Source organism: Tetrao urogallus (assembly GCF_951394365.1).
Source record: "Tetrao urogallus genome assembly, chromosome: 8".
Lineage (NCBI taxonomy): Eukaryota > Metazoa > Chordata > Aves > Galliformes > Phasianidae > Tetrao > Tetrao urogallus.
The window spans coordinates 23,799,624-23,818,197 of record NC_136821.1 but is presented as its reverse complement, the minus strand read 5'-3'; the positions used below and the strand labels follow the sequence as shown (position 1 = coordinate 23,818,197).

Below are 18,574 nucleotides of genomic sequence, written 5' to 3'. Positions count from 1 at the left end.
ATATTTTATATTCAGTGGCTAATGTTCCTCAAATATATCCTAGTAGTTGGTCTCAGAAAATCTCGGGGCAGTGAGATCCAGTGAGTAATTAAGTTCTTATCCTCATCAATGTAGATATTACCTTCGTTTGGTCGGCTCTTCCGTTGTTGAAGTATGATGGCCAAGGGCACCAGCTCACATCCCAGTGGAGCAGTCATGACTCGAGTACCACATTGTGTAGCTGTGGCATTGGGGGATGTGGTTATTGGGCATGATGGAGATGGGCTGACGATTGGACTAGATGATCTGACTGTATTTTTTTTCCAACGTTAATGATTCTGTGATTCCGTGTAAAGATTCCAGACTTCATAACTGAAGCTCCCAGCCATCACGTGCCTCTGACTGCCCCTGAGAAACAAGTATTATGATTTGTACAGTTTCTTCGTTTCTAAAACTCCAGAACAATAGAATTCTTCCTTATTTGAATGGTGCTCCATATTCACACATCACCATGTCCGCATCAGTTTGATTCTCAGGGACTTCCTAAGAGAACAAGCGGAATAAGTTGCAGGGAATGCAATTACAAAAGTCGGTAGGGCCAAGACAGAGCATCCATAGCAAATTCAGCTAGCTCTGCAGCTGCTCAGCTCCTATCTTGACCAGCTGTCATTCTGTGGCTTTAGTGCACACTTTATACACTTCAGGGTAGATTTGAGAGCTCTCTTATTCTCAGGATAAATCCTTATTGAGTTCTGCTCAGCCTTAACTGTTCACAGCTAGTACTGAGTTGGCCCAGGGAGACTTGGACACATCATATAGAAACGTGCAGCTCCCTGCTTGCCTGTGATAGACTGCTAGCAAACCTTAAAGAAGAGGCTCTTTACTCTTGGTCTCTAATCTCAGCTATGTGGTTACTGGTAGTTAAAAGTGAAAGTTTGCTCAGGGGTGCTTTTGTTGTCCTAGCCAAAGTGTTTCCTCTGTTTGGGGTCTGTAGCCTCAAGCGGCTCTGACTGAGCCACAGCACAGCACATCCGTATGCAGAGGAGACATCAAGCATCAGCTGGAGCCTGCTGCAGCATAACGAAGCTGGGGAAATAGAAGTGTCCATGTTGCTGTTATTTTAGTATCTAATCCTTAATCTAATCATAGCACTTTTCCCAAGGCTAAACTTAATAATTTCCCAGGAATACCCTTCTGGCTGGGAGTTGCCTTCGGTTTGCCACCAGACCAAAAATGGAGCTACATATTCAGCTAGCCCTGGAAAATATGATTGCAAATTTCCTTTTTTTTTTTCTCCATCAATCTGTTTATGGATCTGCTGCTCTTCCGTAGCTTCAGGTGACTACTGAAAACTCAAGTGCATAAATCCTTTCTCCCTTGACTTCAAAATCAACTGCTTACCTTGGTCAGTCTCTGTAATTCTGCTTATACAGTCTGCTGTATTACACCAGCAAAGGCAATGCTGGGCTACTGGAAAGGCATTAGTGATAAAGCGGTATTCAGTACGTGCTACAGAGATAACTATTGCTACTGATGTTTTTATTAGCTGAACTATCCCATCTTTAACAACAGTATCCCTTTAGACACTGCTGCATACCTGTTCAAAGGTGCTCTTGGGTGTGTTTGTATGTTTATTTGTGGTCTCAGGTCTTTTTTAAGGTTAATTTCCATCTGAGGCTGAGGGGTGCCTGTTGTGCCCAAGGAATGCATGACCGTTGCTTGTTTAGTTGGCGTTCATAGTATGATGAGAAGTGTGCAAATGCATTGGATTGTTTGTAAATGCAATCCACAAAACACGGGATTCTTTAGTTACCAAGTCCTTAATTAATTATATAATTGATTTAGGCACACTGTATTGGTTTAGGCATCATATATTGATTCAGGAAGTAAGCCATTTTTTCCTTTCTTCTGAGCTTAGTAAGAACAAAGCAGTAACAACAACAAAAATCTAAGCTAGTCACGCCACTTTATTTCTCATTGGGTTGCTGTGGTTACGCTATGATTTCTAGTGACATCAGCGAGGGCTCTGTAATACCTGCGTGATGGACTGGTTTTGGTGCCTTTTTTCTTTAAGAAAGAAAGGAACCAAAGGGGAAAAAATTAATTTGTCCATTTGCATCTTTCCTTCTAGTCATGTTTTCATAGTTGGATGATTAGTGTTAGTGGTTTGCTGAGGAGCAAGTGGTGATTTTTAAAGTTAGCTCTATATGATACAGTTACAAATAATTCTAGCTGATATGGAAACATTAAAGTTTTTCATCTAAAAAAAGAAACATTTCATTGTTTCCAAGCTTTGAAAACTACCTCAGATATTTTCTGCCATTCTCAGGGCCATTTGTATTTTTTTTCAAGTTTTTCCATTTCTTCTGTAATATGATGAACAGATCAGAACAGGATCAGAACACCTAGAACAGCTGATCATTTTTGTTTACTTGGGTTCACGGTTCCTCAGGAATTCAAAAAGTGACAGTGTAAATCCATGGAAGAGAAATCACTCAAGTTTTTTAAATACTCAGAAATCACCTTGTGAAGTTCCTGAGCTGTTGGTAAAGGAAAGCTGAAAAGGTATACTGGGGACATTTCATAGCAAACTTTCCACGCTGTTATACTCTTCACGGGTATCAGCTCTTGGTAACTGTTCCAAATTGGATAGTAGAAAGAGAACATCATTTGTCTGACTTGCTGTGGGCTCAGTTATGTTCTTATGTTCTCATTGTTGCTGCCTGTGATAGCAAATTGCAATTTGGTTTGATAAATAAAATCAAATTGTAAAATGCGCAGTGTTCTCCACCTTGTTTGAAGGTCATGGCATTGCAATGCCTTCCAGGTGGGTTTATTGCTTTGTAGGGAAAAAGTGCTACTTTTGGGTCATCGTGTAGCTCAACAGCTCCAGGCTCTCAGCTGATCTGCCATTTGCCTTCTAGGCCAGGCAGCTCACCTGTGTAACACAACGTCTCCTGCAACACAGCCGGTGGTAGGAGCAATTGGAAGTATTCTGTACAGAAAGAGGAAGCAATCAACCTTACAAAAAACGATCACAGAGCTCTGTGAGCAGCCTGCAGGCAATCTGCTTAAAGTAAGTAAAAAGTATCATCTAGTAACAGTCTAACTGGTTAATTATATAGCCAAGATGTCGTTTGCGTTACATACAACACACTCAGACATCTGCAAATACACATGTATAAACACTTTCAGGTGCAATTGTCAAGAGGAAAGCAATCTGCATTTGTGTTATTCCAGTATTATCATGAATTCCCTAATATAAACCTGGGGAGCAAGAGTACAAATGCAAATACATTTGATTCATAGATGTTCCAGTGAGGAAAGAATGTACCAGTGGAACTGCAGCGTTTAGAGCAGATGTTGAAGTGGAAATTCAACGTGTGGTCCATTATATTCATTTGTTGTTTTGTGTATATGGCAAGGGCTACTCTTGATTTCACAGAGACCAGGAATGTTTATCTTTAAGAAGGGAAAAATTCAAGAGGTGTCCTATTCGTGGTTATCCATATTGGGGTAGAGGAGACACATGGGTAAAGAGGACAGAGCCAGGCTCTTCTCAGTGCTCAGAGACAACAGGACAAGAAATAGCACAAACAATTCCGCCTGAATGTAAGAAAACATTTTTCTGTGGGTGGTCAAACACTGGCATAGGCTGCCCTGAGAAGGTGTTCATCCCTCAAGGTACTCAAAACCCAGCCAGACACTGCCCTGAGTAACATGTTCCAACTGACCCTGCTTTGCACAGGTGGGTTTGGACTTGGCAAACCCCAGGAGTGCCTTCCCACCTCAACCCCATGATTCTCCATTCCTTGGTTCCAGACATCTGTACTGCTGTGCACATAATTCTCTATGATGTGTCTGTATAAGTTTTAGGTTTCATCCTCACTCACCCCTTCCAACAGAAACAACAAAGGGGAAAGACTTTCTGCTTCACCACCTAGGAATCCAGAGGTGGAAATCACCACCTATTTTACTGCCGCAGTGTTGATCTACCTTTGCTTCTGCCTGATCTGTCTGGTCTTGAGTCAGACCTAGAGATACTGTAAAGCAAATACTATTTTATTAGTACTCATTTGTATTGTATGCTTCTTGATTACTGCAAATAGTATTATCACATATAAAATATATTCAAGAGATACTGCTTAACAACAAAACTAAACAACTTTTGTTGTTCTCATATCAAGTGTGTTAACATGGGCTGATTTATTTTGCATCTGTGGGATGAACAAATTTCAAAAAGATGATCTACAGCATCTCATGCTTAAATACCTACAAACTGCAAAATAATACACATGACTTCAACATGTGTGTGTGACCTGAAAGGATGAAAGAACAAGTAAATAGAGTATTACTAGCACAGATAACATTCAAACCTTTGTAGCTAGCAGCACAGAAATTGGCAATACAATACGTATGAGTTTTCAGATCAGGGACCTTTCTTGCATTAGAGTGAATAATGATTAAGAGTTTTCATAAGGTAATAGAATGACTTGGATTGGAAAGGACCTTTACGATCATCTATTTCCAGCATCCCTGCTATAGGCAGGGACACCACCACTAAACCATTTTTAACCAGTTTCTGCTGTGTGAAGAACTTTTAAGTGTCTCAAAATCATTGAAAAGAGCAATTCTTAGTTCTTCTGCAAGACATAGATTCATAGTACTGACCACTACATCTGCTGCTGATCCATGCTGTAACAGGGCAGCGTTAACAACATACTCTCTTAAGAAAACTTAGAAAGCTTTAATACAACAAATAAATTACCATGGTGTTTACTATTATACCTATCATGCCACTAAGAATTTCTCATTCTGTATCAAAGAAAATTGCAGCTACCAATAGTTTTGCAGTAAAAATCAGGAAAGCATACCAGCCTTGAAAATTTTCTACTGAAAGTACAGAGAGGGTGAGCACCCTCCTATGATAGTCAGTGTTCTGAGCGTGCTTCTTCCCTTTGATGTGAGATCAGGCAAGGAAGCAGCAGTCTGCGTGTCTCTCTTCCCAGCTGACTACCACAATCCTGAGGCTAGTGGCTCTTCATGTTCCTGTCTCTGGCACTGTGCAGAAATTCTAATTTTGACTTCAGGAAATTTTTGTCAAAACTAGCTTAGCTGCTTCATACATCTACACACACACACACACGCGTGCGCGCGCTTTTTAAATAAATAATTATTCTCTCTATGAAGTTTCTGATGACTAATAGGACCAACTCACCACTGGAAAGTGGCAGCCATTTGCTCATGCAAACCCAAGTGTCCTGACAAATTATGTCAGGAACTGAAATGTACTCCGTATGACTTGTAAGATGACTGGATTTGAGATTCTGTTGGAATATTCTCTTTAAACATTTTACAGATTTGAAATTGCCGTGGTATCTCTCGTGATCACGTATCATCAGAACATCAGTTTCATGTTGAAAGATCTGAAAACAGCATTTCAGCAAAACATGAGACTATTTTCTAGTAACTAGACAGAAACTGGCAACGTTTTTTTTTTAAGCCAATTTGTGTTTTATTTCAGAAGAGATGCAAGACTATGAATAAGTGACCTTTTTTTTCACTTTTTTAATGAAATGTTGGCTTAGCTAGCTTGGGAAGCCTTTGGGCATGCTTAATATATAAATGTATGTATTTCATATGTTATTTCCATATTGATATATTTCGCTGTGTATGTTCAATAGATTTAAATTCTAATTGTACCTTCCCATACTATCTCCTCTACATGCAACAAGTTATTTTCATCTTCTCCTCTTCCAGCTCTGTTGCAATAACAGTTTTCCAGAACATTAAACCTTTTGCAAAACTTTACCTTACACAGATGCTACTGCTGTAAGATGGGTAAGATTTCACAATTTATTAATGAGCCACATGAACAAGCTTTTAGACCTAGCCTGAGTAGTTAGCTACAAGTGTCAATGTTTGTAATTCACATACTGGCCTCCAGGGAAATTACATTCATAGAGTAAAGAAAGAACTAATTTAAATTGGAGTTGGAAAGATCCAGCTGGGTTCAATTGGAAGTATTCAAAAGTTATATTCATGCTAATAATGAATTGAACTTGGAGTCTCATATGGAGGCATCTATCTAGTAGTGTAAAAAGGAAAAAAAGATAGTTGGTTAATATTGAAAAATCATTGCAACTTTGTTACTCATTAAAATATTGTAATAAACAGAAAATGTTTCCAGTTTTATTATAAGGTAGGAAGGGAGGATTAACACAACATGTTACATGTGCCCTCATCTGAATTTTGTGATATTAAAAGCTTATTACTTCTTCATTTAGGATTTCTCACTTACATAATTTCTGTTGTTTTGCAAAAACTAGATTTTGTGAGACTAGTTCTAAATTTCACTGCAAAATTTTGGCAAAATAGAAAGTTGAGAGAAAAAATAGTTGCATGCCTTGCAAACAAGTTGTGTTTTTTTTCTAATTTTTATCAATTCAACATGGTTAAAGCAACTTTTAAGGAAAACATTGTTTCAAAGAAGTCTATGTATATCATTTTGAAATATCAACATATTTCATTATTTTATCAAAGGATAAAAGTATTCAGTTCAGATACTTCATCTGACTACAGCAGACCTGGGTGCTGAGTGTTTCCTGTTCTGCGTGTCAGAAAACAACACCGAAAGCATCCATTCATCATGGATAAACTGACTTAAAAGACAAAAAGGCTTTCTTTGGGGAGAACCATTTATGAAGGCACTGCATTTAGAGATGAGGATCATGCCATGCAGGCATCCTCTTGCAGCCTGGCTTCCATTCAGGTGCCACGCAGGTTGTTACCCTCCCCTGCATGCCATCATGCTACTGAATAAGATATATCCTGTGTCCCCTCATTTGTCCTCCTAACTATTTCATATATTTACTAGCAGTCTGGTCCCATGGAGCTTCCAGTATTGATAAATGAAAGAGGAGAGAGGAAATACGTGTCTACACATAGGATTGTGACTCTTTGAGTTCCAAGAACTGGAAAGCAGATGTTTAAAGTACATTTCACTCTGAGGCATCTGAAACCTGAGAGTGAAGCAACTTTATCTACCCCCGTGACAGAACAACCAGTACCGCGTGATCAGGGGTAGCTGAGCAATCACTATATTTAACCAAACTGATATGGAAACTTGGTCTTTCTTAATTATAAAATATAAAGTAAGAACATGAGAAACAACGGCAGATCATCTGAAAAATGCAGTATAAACGATGATGTTGAGCTGAAGAATTTTTACACAGGACGTGTGTCTGTTGTTCACATATGAGAGGGAGTAACAGGAGTTTGGAACCTATTGGTATAATTACATCACTTTATTGAAGAGAGATGAGTAGAGAGTAGAACTTAAAAGATATTCCATTTTAGTGAGAGAGTACTATAAAGAGCAGATCAGAAAGAATAGTCATAAAATAACATACAATATAATGAATTAGTTTTGTATTATAAGAGAAAGGAAAATATTATTAATTTGTGAAGCAGACAGTCATCTTTGCTGCAGAATTAAAAATGAGAGAGCTCTTATAAATGCTACCCACACAATGTAGCACCTCACCAAAGCTCAACTATGAAACCAATGTATTCTGCTGATTACTGCTGTTCTAGCCATCTTTCCTGCATATAAAACATGAAGTCAGCCAGTTATGAAGCGATTGAATGTTTCCAGAGTGTCATTTACCAGAAGGATTTGATAAGTTACAGAGAAATGAACTGTTTTGCTTTCTGATCTTGATCAAGTGCTGCTAACATACCACAATTTATAACAGTTTCAGGTGCAGGTTATTTTTAGGTCTTTCTTTCCCCCCTCTCCCCCAAATTATTTCTCTCATTTTCAACAAGTTAATGGCATCAAAGTTTTTAATCTGCATGACACAAATAAATTAGAGCAGGTTTTGTGTTTCCATAGTACCCCCTAGCATTGTTTCCAGAACAGGTAAAGGAATCACCAGTTGTTATATTTGCTCTGGTTCAAATGAAGTAAAAAGATGTCAATAGCAGCAACTAGACACTCTGTCTAGTAGCTAAGAGTACAGACTCTAAAAACATAGAAGAATAAAAGAAGCCTTATCTGAATTTCTACAGAATTTCAAACACCTCAGTTTCCCTCAGACGCGTGTGCATTGAGGTAGGTCTCTGTAGTGTGGCTGAAGGCCAGCAGAGACTAACTTTCAATGAGAATTTTCACAGCAGAGAAGGAGGTTGAGATATTTCTTACAGTTTCTGATGACGCAAGCGCCCATTGCTGAGTACTGTGGAAGTTAGTACATGCCAATCCAATCACACTGCGGAAGGAAACAGCAAAAGCAAGCCATCCTTATGCTGGCCCCTTTCATTACTGCTTCAAGTAACCCACACTTCCCAAGGAGAATTTCTAAAAGAAGAACTGGGACCTGCTTATGGTGTAGTAAGTTAAGAGCAACCCATTTCACATAAAGCAGGATTCATTTATTGTCTGAGTGTTTCGAGCTGTTGGAGTCTTCGTGCTCTGACCGCTCAGACAGTAGGTTGAAAGAAGCATGCAGTATTTGCTATTTTTATTTATGCATCTATGTAAAAACAGCAATTCCACCTACATATTTCATGCAAATGATGATCCTTTCTGTCAGAGTTCTCAGCCCAGAAATTAATGTTTATTTCTCACAGAAAAGCCACATCCGAGGTGCTGGCCGTGGCTAGAAAGAACAAAGCATTCAGTTGCTTTTGTCCAGCTTTCAACACAAGCTGCTGCATCACAAGGCAGAGCTGAACAGTGATGAACACCTCCCATGGCACTGTATGGTCCAACCAGGTGTTACCCAGTAATTCAAGCTGTCTCCATTTTTACGCATATCTTATTACAGGAGGTCTATTACAGGTTCCTGTCTATTGGAATCATGTAATTTTAGGAGAAATTCAGTTTGCCTTAAAAGCAAGGTCTTGCTTGCTGTTGAAAGAACACCACAAACTAATCCAGAAGCAGTTCAGTGATGAAAGAAAAATATCTCAGTATATTCTTTTTCCAGTGAAGTTGATGACTGTCTGGATCCTGATATGTGGCTTCTGGTTTCTGCCATGATTTTCACTCAGGATGGGTGTGCCAGGATAACTTTCTTCAATTGCAGCTGCCTTGTTACGGTCAGCGATACCAAAGATGACTCTAATGGCTGCTCTACTTGTAAAGAGTTCGTGACGAAAATAAACAGCTCTCAATACATTTGTTTTCATTTTGAACAGTTGTCAATATTTCATTAATTGCCAGACTGCTTACTTACTAATAAGTAAGATATGCTTTCTTATTATCAATTATATTGGTGAATAAAGAAGTACTATGTAGCATGTTTGCAAGCAAATTGCAATAAATATTGTACTAGAACGGAATTCATTCATGTTCTTGAATCAAAATTATTGACCACAATCACACATTTATTTCAATTTGTAGAACACTTACCTTGAAAAAGGTTTCAGTCTTGTCTGTGCTATAAGAAGCTTGCCTGCTTCTGCTCCAGTGAGCAAAAGTAACCTGAACAATTTTGTACTTCGTCTGAATCATGTGGATGTTTGAGCAGGACTGAATTGTTGTTGTGCAGAGAAATCCCACCCCAGAGCAGAAAATGAAGAAGATCAAACTGAATATGTTAAAGAAGTACTTTTTCAAAGCAAAAGTCAGAAAAGAATAAAAGAGAAAAAAAGTCAGTGAAGAAACAGCAATTTTTATTCACCTGTAACTTTACAATCTCTAAAAACTGTTAATTAAAATAAAACCACAACTGTGATTAAGACAGCTGACTTTGGAAACTGTGAGACATCTCAATTTTAAAAGTTAATTAAGAAAGAATGAAAGAAAAGAATTGTGACATTTTTAGTAGCTAATAACTTATACATCATGGAAATATGATCATATCAACAAAAATAGTTCATGATTCCAAATGAAGTTTTGTCATCTACCTGAACTCTTGCAAACTGTCTCTGTAGCAGTCAACACAAACTATTAAACTAATTTCAGGGGCAATTTTTAACAACCATTCTACCCTGACTTACTAAGATCTTCTATCAGTAAAATATCTTCAAACATGCCACAGTTCCTCAACATTCTTCTTTGATATGCAATATAAAACTACCCTTAACAAAGACTGTTCTTTTATTACACTGAACATTCAAACAAAATGATAAGTCACTGGACTGTGCTCAGGAATCTGCAGAATCATCAGAGTATGGTGCTATGTATTTGTGATTCTTCCATCTTTCTCTACAGCTCAACATTTTTCTGAATTTAACCTCTTCCTCCCACCCCTCTTTTTCCTCCCCATTCGTAAGCCTGCACTCAAAATCGCATTCTATTCCCAAGGAATGTAGAGGCCCCACAGCATAGCTGTGAGAGAAACTGGCTCAAAATACCATTTATGAGTTCAAGCAAGCATGCAGTTTACAAATGTCAAGAATTAATTGTTTTTAGTAATGCATAAAACCATCTGCTGTACACCAGCCTTCTTTGGTTTGGATTTCATGACATAACTTTTGGCTACATCTGATGATTCCTATTTATGTCTCTCCCTTTAGAAGCAGGGCTCTTTAGTCATGGTTCAAATTATTCCCATCGTGGGGAAGATTGGTGCTTTTTTTTTTTTTCATTTTTCCGGGGCTCTCTCCTCACTAATAGCTTTTCTCTAGTAAAAGGAAGAAACCAGTATTCAATGAGCGTTGCCTCCAAATTGTGCCACAGCCCCCCCCCCCCCACAGATACTCATACTTCTTAGGGCTGCAAAGTTAAAAGTTAGTATTCAGACGTGAATTGCAATAAGCTAGCTAGGAGTTACTTGGCCAATTGAAGTGTTTGTTATTGAAAAAACAAACAGGAATTAGGCCCAGGTGTATCCTCAGCAAAGAATTTAAGGACAGGAACAGGTCTAGCCTGAGCTAGAGGGTCCGAGAATCCTTGATTTTTATTAAAGATCTGTGGAAAATAGGATAATTGAGTTTTCCCTATAGATTTCAAGGGCTAACAAAGTAATAACTTCAGATTCACATACTTATCCACAGAGTGGAAAATCTGAATATTTCACAGGAAAATCTCTAATGCTAAAGTGATAGACGACTCATTGCCAACTCATAGAATAGCCAAGTGGGAAGCTGTTCTCACACATTTAATGCATCAACTAGGACTCTTGTGATTGAAAATGGCAGGGAGAAAAATTGCTCATTTAAAAATCAGATGAAAATGAAAGTAGGATATCAGTGTGTGTACATATGCCATTTTCTTTGATGCAGACAAGTATACATGTGAATGCCTACTCAGATGCAGCCAAAAACTCACTGTTTGTGTTTCTCAAACAGGTTGATCTTTCTCCTGTCTGGGTAAAGTGGACACCAAAACAGACTCTTCCTTAACCTCGCCAAGAAATGTGGTCTCATCATTTGTCTGTCCAGGTAAGATATTTGGTTATGTTTTTAAAATCACTGTTCTAATGAGCTGTGAATTCTTCTGAGACCAAATCCTTTAGCCTTTGCTTTTCATATTCTTCCCAGAGTTAGTATTTCTATGCTATTGCATTTCCTGGGACTCAGTGATTGAGTATGCACTCTTCATATTGGTACTGCTGTTTTGCATTATCTGATTTGATTTGCATAAGTCTTTTTTTTTTTTTTCCGAGTTCTGCTCATGGCTCTCCCAAGTGTTAGGGAACAGCACAGGGCTCAAGGTCCTAAAGGACAGCACAGGGCATCAGAGGACTAGGAATTCACTGAGGTCTGAGCACTATACTCTTCAGAGCTAGCTGCTGTATGGACCATCTGGAGATAGGCAAAAATAACATCTCTGCAGACACCACTCATCTATGTAGTACCAGATATAAATTATGAGAGTAATATGTCAATAGAATCTGAACTGAAATTCCACTTTAGTCTTCAATGCTACATCTGCTTATAGAAGTGCACCTACTACTCTGCTAGAATATTCAAAATGAGAACCTGACTTAGAACAAAGATGGTAATGCATGCTTACTATCGTGAAGCTCAGAGGAGGATGCTACACTGGTAAGGAAAGCCAGAGAAAATTCAGCAATGCAAAAATAAAAGTATGTTGGAAAAAGTCGTGGTTGAAAGCTACTGAGAATAAAGAAATTTTCAGAACAGCCAGAGATTTGAACAAAGTCATTTCCAATATAATATTTAACAAATATCATACCAGGAGTTACAAAGTGTGGGAGGAAACACAAAATGCTTCTATTGTTATATATGAAATAATTGTTTCTGCTCAGGTGTCCCATAATCTTCACTATTTGACTAATTTAGCAGCCTATAGTTTTTTTAGGTTAGAATTCTCCACTGGTCATTACAGTTTGAATATCTTAGAGAAGTGTTGTTGCACTGAGAAGGATTAGTCCCATTGGCTGCAGAAGACCTAACCATGGTAGACTTACCATGTCAGTAATGAATGTGAATTGGAATGTACACAGATTCCGTGGTAACACAGGTCCATGGCAGTTGGAGCCAGATGTCATGAGACTGTTGATAGGAGCCCAAAGTATCCCTTTATGCAGGAGCAACAGATTTGGAAGATCATTTACATGAGATGCTTTATTATGCTTAAGAAAAGGAAGCATTTGGTTCCAGTATATAGGAATTTTCAAAGGAGAGAAAAAAGAAGAAACAATTCCTGACTAGGAATAATACACAATTCAGGGAATATCTGAGCTACTACTTCCTCTAGTGGAAAAAAATTATTGCCCTAAATAATTATTCTTGCTTTACCAAAGTAAATTTACTGGAAAATTTTACAGCTCCAACAAGCAGATATGAGTCAAATCTATTTTTGCCAGTCACAGAACTCATTTCTCTTAGTAGGCTGCAAGTGAATAGGCAGAAATTTGTTCATTCTGTAGTGTGGTCACCTGTGTGATCTTTGGCAATTTTTAATCCCCAAAACACCAGATCAGTGCAAAATAGGGGGGAAAATACCAGACTGATGATGGAATAATAATAAAACACCTTTAGAAAACGTCGTGTCACCAGATGCTACTTTTACTTAACGTTCTGCAATTGTAGGTGAACATTAAGAAAGCAGTTGGAACCTTCAGACATCTGAGTTGGTGACAAATTGAGAATGTGAACATGTGTTTGTACAGTGGGAAATCATGCAAGGTGAAATGGAAAAAGGGGAAAAGCTAAATGAAGAAGCAATGAGATTTGGTGTTCTCTGCCACTGCAAGAATATGGTACAGTGGACTGTGAGGATTTGATTGCAATTATGGAGCCAAGAAGATGTATTCATGACTATTAAACATATATTCTGTCATGTTTTGGGCTGTAAGGTGAAAGCAAAGAGTTAAAATAGTAGGTAGTATATGAGGATGCTCAAATGGTTTTTAAGCTCCTTGTTTTTTTAAATAGAAGTTAGTGAGCATTGAAGAGTTGCAAAGAAAACAGGATTTGAAACTAGAACTAGGTTTTTGTTTTAACAGCTACAGGAGATGCTACCAAAGTTGAAACTGTTACCTTCTGCAAGCAAGTAACTTTGCTGGAAGTGTATAGGTGTTTGGTAGCATCTCTCAATCACAGCATGTCAGCTCTAACTAGACAAACTGAAGACTTGGCAGATTTTAATGGTGACATCTGAGGAGGAGAGCTGAGAAAGCTAAGTGTTGCCATGAGCGCACAAGCTTCCTCAGAAGGGCAAAACATAGGGTCAGAGGGGAAAGGTTCAGCTTGTCATCACTGCTTTCTAACATGTAGCCACTTCCTGCTGCTTCTGAGAATGGTGAATAAGAAATGAACTTGATTTGGGCAAAGCTTCAAGATTTTTATTGAATGGTACATAACTAATAAACAAGATTATACAGTGTCTGTATTTTCATGGAAAATAGACTCAGTTAAACACATAACATATTTCTGCCTCTTGGATAGATGCTAATTTAGCATTTGTAAAACTCAAGGCTCCAGCAGAGCTGGAATATCCTCCCAGCAAGAGCCCCAGAGGTCTGCTGATGGGCAGACTTTCTCTCCAACCGTGCTGTCAGCACTGCCTCAGATATCATCAGTGTTAATTCCAGTACTGCACTGCTGAGACACAGTGCCAGAAAAAGGCTGAGATCAGGCTTTTAGAGCAGCAGTATCATCAGTGCCAGCCTACAGTGATGCCTTTGTGGAAGCACAGAGCACTAATACAAGAAATCGAACCAATAAACAGCACTGCATGGAAACAAGACAACATTCCTTTGTGCATTAATGTGCCCTTCTGCCTCTTCCCCTCAGACCTGTAGGATTAACTTTGCAATGATACAAAAGCCTCTGCAGTAATAGTGTTTGGATTTCATTTGATCAGTAGACACGGCACAATGTGACAATAAGATGTTCAACTCAACAGCAATATCTCTTAATGCTATACATATATATGTATATTTATATAAACTACATATTGGTACAATACAACTCAAAAAATCAATGGCCTAACATAGCCATTTACATGTGACAGGATTAACCTTGAAATATTAATGCATAAACTATTTATTCTCCTCCAAACTATAGAAGTTACAAATGTTTTCTCTCTTTTTGGTACACCTTTGTAATAAGACAATACATTTTATTACTTTGACTTAAGTCAATTAGCAGATTCTCCTTTCCGCTAGGAAACAGACTCTCCATCTCCTTGTTTCAGTTAACAGTGATGTGAAATGGAATCACTTTTTTCTCTAGCTTTTCAGAAGGCATTTTCACATAGACCCCAGTTGTGAGACGTCGTCTTCTCTGGATCTGTAAGATATGGGAAGACAGGGAAATAAATGAGTGGTCACCTCTCTTTGCAGAACATCTATTAAGATTACTTGAGGTAGAATCAGAAGTTAGAGGGTCCATTTAAGAAAAGATAGAGTCCTGCCATTCAACTAGCATTTTGAAGGTGCTCTTATTACAGTCCAGTCTTGGCTCAAAACTGAGTGTTTACACTGGACTTTTAAATTTAGCTTCTAGTGACAAGAGTGATTGAAAAATATGGGGCAAGAATACTATTTTGGTTTATGATTTGATGTGAGTTTTATTTCTACACTCCAGACCCCCACTGAAATAAGCAAACCAGATTTACATTTCTCATGCTTTTGTCTTATGCGGATGTTTCTAGCTGTGAAGTTAAAATATACTATAAGTTACAATTCCTTCCTGCCACAGGGAGAAGCTTCTTTACATTTGTTTTGTACATAGATAAATAGTGAGAAAAGTAAAAATCAAATCCTAGGACTTTGTGTGAAACAGCCATGTGAAAATCAGGGTAGACCTGAAGACTGTTGCCTTTGATACCAGAAGTACCCAAGACTCCAGCCTATTCTAAGCACCCAAACCTAAGCCAAGAATCAGTTCAACTGATATAAGTTGTCTGCTACTCTGGCAACACAACTGAGCCATAAACAAGTTTAAATAGTAAATCCAGCAAGTTCTCCTTTTGCATTATTGCATCAGTACTGCAGTGCACTAGTAAAATGGTGCCAGAGCATCCAGTGCGTTTGTTCCAAACATTCTCTCTTGTTCTTGTTTCTTTCTCCTTGTTCTTGGCACACAAAGGGGCATTATTAGCAGGATGGGATTAGTTGATGGGACTCACCACTTTGCCCACGACAATGGCTGAGATGATGATGCTGTAAAGAAAGAATCCCGAGGCAGTAGCTCCTAATACCCAGAGATATATGGCAGTGTCTGGACAAGGTTCTGGATCTAAAACATATCATATTATACAACGCTTATCACATATGACCATCATAAAGAAGACCCTGGAGTCAATCATTAACATCCACACTTCTTTTCTCTACAATTTACTATCCCAGGATATTATCCTGCCCACTCAAACTCCAGTGAAAATAGAATTTATGTGCAGAAGAACAAACACTTCACTCTTTGCTGTTTCTGCACCAACATTCCTAACTTCCAGGACACAACATTTATACTATATGGTATTGCATATGCTGTGAAACGTCCATAAATTGCTAAATACATGGCATGTCTATGAATACATCTGCGTTAGGTGTCTACAGGAATAAGAGCATGATTCTCAAAGGCTGAATCAGTGTTCAACCTCAATTCCTACAGACAGCACTCTGAAGATCTATGAGACATACAGCAACATTTGTAAGCTGGGAATATCACAGTACTGGAAAGCAGCCTGGCTTACCAATCACATAGAGTTGTGTCCCGTTTCCCTTGTTCATGAAGTATGGTGGAGGGTACATCCGCTCCATCTTGCAGACATAAAGACCAGTATCATTAGCTTGCAGGCCTGTGAGGGTAAGGGTCACGTTGTTTCGGCCCGGGCTAACATGGCACTGAATAACCTCTTCCACACTGAACATTTTAAATTCCATCGTGTAGGTCGAAGCACAGATTTCAGTGAACTTGTCACCTGTCTGTTTGAGCAAAGTCACTCGAATTTCCTTTGCATTCCCAATGTGCTTGTAGTTACACACCAAGCTGGCAACTCCTTGCCTGTTGGCCAGTACTATTGCTGGCTGAGTCACTTCCATTACTGCAGGGAACAAAGAGCATCATGGTAAGTTAACTGTCCAGAAATGGTCTGCAGTCATATAATAACTTGATAAATTAATAACATATAAAAAACTTGAAACCTGTACTAAAAGAAAGAAGCCCTACCACCTCCTGTCATGTGTGGATAACTCCTAGAAATGCCTCTATATCCTTTCAAAAAAAATCCTTCAAGACCACAATTAACATGAAGACTGCATTAATATACTGAAAAATACTGACATGCTTTCATTATTATAAGTGATATTAGAAATCTCAGCAATTATTTGTTCCCAAGTAGTAAGTAACTTGACCACTTACTGAAGCAATGACCTGCAAGCTTCAATTTCCTTCTTAACACACACTTTTAGATGTACAAAAGAAAACAAATATATAGACTTCAGATGGTAAAGATGAAATTTGTAAAGTTAGGAATTTAAACCATAACTTCTACCTGGTAGAAATAAACATATTGCCATTTAGAAATTAACGGATTGACATCCTGTACGAAACATAGAACAGAATCCTTAGGGTGACAGTAATACTGAATAAAAACTCTGTTTCCATTTTTTATTCCTGATCTTTTTACTCCAGCTATTCCCAAGTCACTGGATAGAAAGATGTATGTTCTAAGCTACAGTATAGCAACACACAGCAAAGCCTGATGAACATACTGCAAAAAATCTTCACAAATCTTAAGGGGAAATTTGTACACCATGTGTGTCTCCACAGGCTGTTTTATACAACTGCTGTATTCTGTCCCTCAACACAATGGGAATGCATTTTTGCTTTAGTGAGCCACGAGTGCTCAGTATTATTTATTCAATTTCATATAAAAACAGTCAATTTCTGGGCTGAGTTTACCTTCTTCAATTCTGCAGTGCAAGAATATGGGAAGGAGATAAGTAAAATCTCTCCATCCATTCAAACATCTTTCTCCACCTTGTCAGCTGCCAACTTCACCCACAAGGCCTGGTTTGTCAAAATATTTCTTCCTTCGTGAGCTGCTCTGAGTCCTGCCCAGCCTCTCTGCAGGTGTCTTTGCTCTTGAGTCTGTGTTTGGTTTTCCAGACACCTCTCAGAGCCCTAGACTTCTTTCCCAGACTGTCCTATGGAGAGACCCCACGTCATCTCCTCTTGTACCCAGCCCCCATCCTGCAAAGGTGTCAAAATGAGAAATTGTAGACATCCCCAGCTACCTTCATCTACCCACCTTTGGCAGTGGCAGTGGCTGCGCAGAGAAAGCTCACGGTGACCCATGCTGAGAGCATTCCTGCGCCGAGACAGATGCTGTAGGAGCTGAAAATATCTGATGCCTTCAGACTTTAAGACAAACTGGAACTCTCAGGACTGGAAGGAATAAAGGTAACGCCTTTCAGGATACTGAATCTTCGAAATGTTTGAACCCACACAGAGTCAGTGTGTATTTATATAGCTGTGATCCCAGATGCTGTACCTGAAAGTAATATGAAGCTTTGTTTTGGTTTTACGAGAAAGGAAGTAGTGGGTTTGATTAGTACGTGCATAGTTAACCTCAAACAGCATGAACAAAAACAACTATTCAGCAGATGGAAAATATATATTCAATCTGAAACTGCCATCCATTCTGCTTTGAGAACGGGGGGGAGGAAAGTAATCATCCAATAGAGTAATGCAGGGCCATTAGTGCAGCTTCCTTACACAACCATAACGTTTAAAATTCTAGCAGTCATCAGTTATTTTCTATTAGGACAACATACAAAGAACTATTTTTGCCTAATGTGACACAGTGAATAAGTGCAAGCTAGCCTGTTTATGGAGGACTTCCTTCCACCCCTAATATCTTTGTTTCCCTTAATGTTAGTGCTTTTGATGTTTAAAAGTGCTGCCCCCTTCAAAATACTGATTACAACTGCAATAGTTTCATCTTTTAATATTAATAATGTGACTTGAATAGTAACCCAACTTGTTCTGTTCTTCTAAGAAAAAAATGATCTATCTAGGATTATAACTAATGACTTCCACATCTGTACAACACTTTCTCTACGTAGAGACTTTACTGTCCAAGTACACTGAGATCAACAGATGAAAAACACTATAGAAGCTTTGATTATTGCTGTCTCCTCTTAGAGAACCTGCCTCGTACCAA

General features: G+C 38.5%; 1 protein-coding gene across 1 annotated transcript; it reads right to left on the bottom strand.

Annotated features, from left to right (window-relative positions):
* Nucleotides 1-14,595: 14,595 nt before the first annotated feature.
* CTLA4 (cytotoxic T-lymphocyte associated protein 4) lies at nucleotides 14,596-17,717 on the bottom strand (the record flags this gene model as incomplete). Its single annotated transcript, XM_079538973.1, has 4 exons — nucleotides 14,596-14,694; nucleotides 15,536-15,645; nucleotides 16,100-16,450; nucleotides 17,660-17,717. The coding sequence occupies 4 exons, from the start codon at nucleotides 17,715-17,717 to the stop codon at nucleotides 14,596-14,598; spliced, it is 618 nt and encodes a 205-aa protein (XP_079395099.1).
* Between the last annotated feature and the right edge of the window lie 857 nt (nucleotides 17,718-18,574).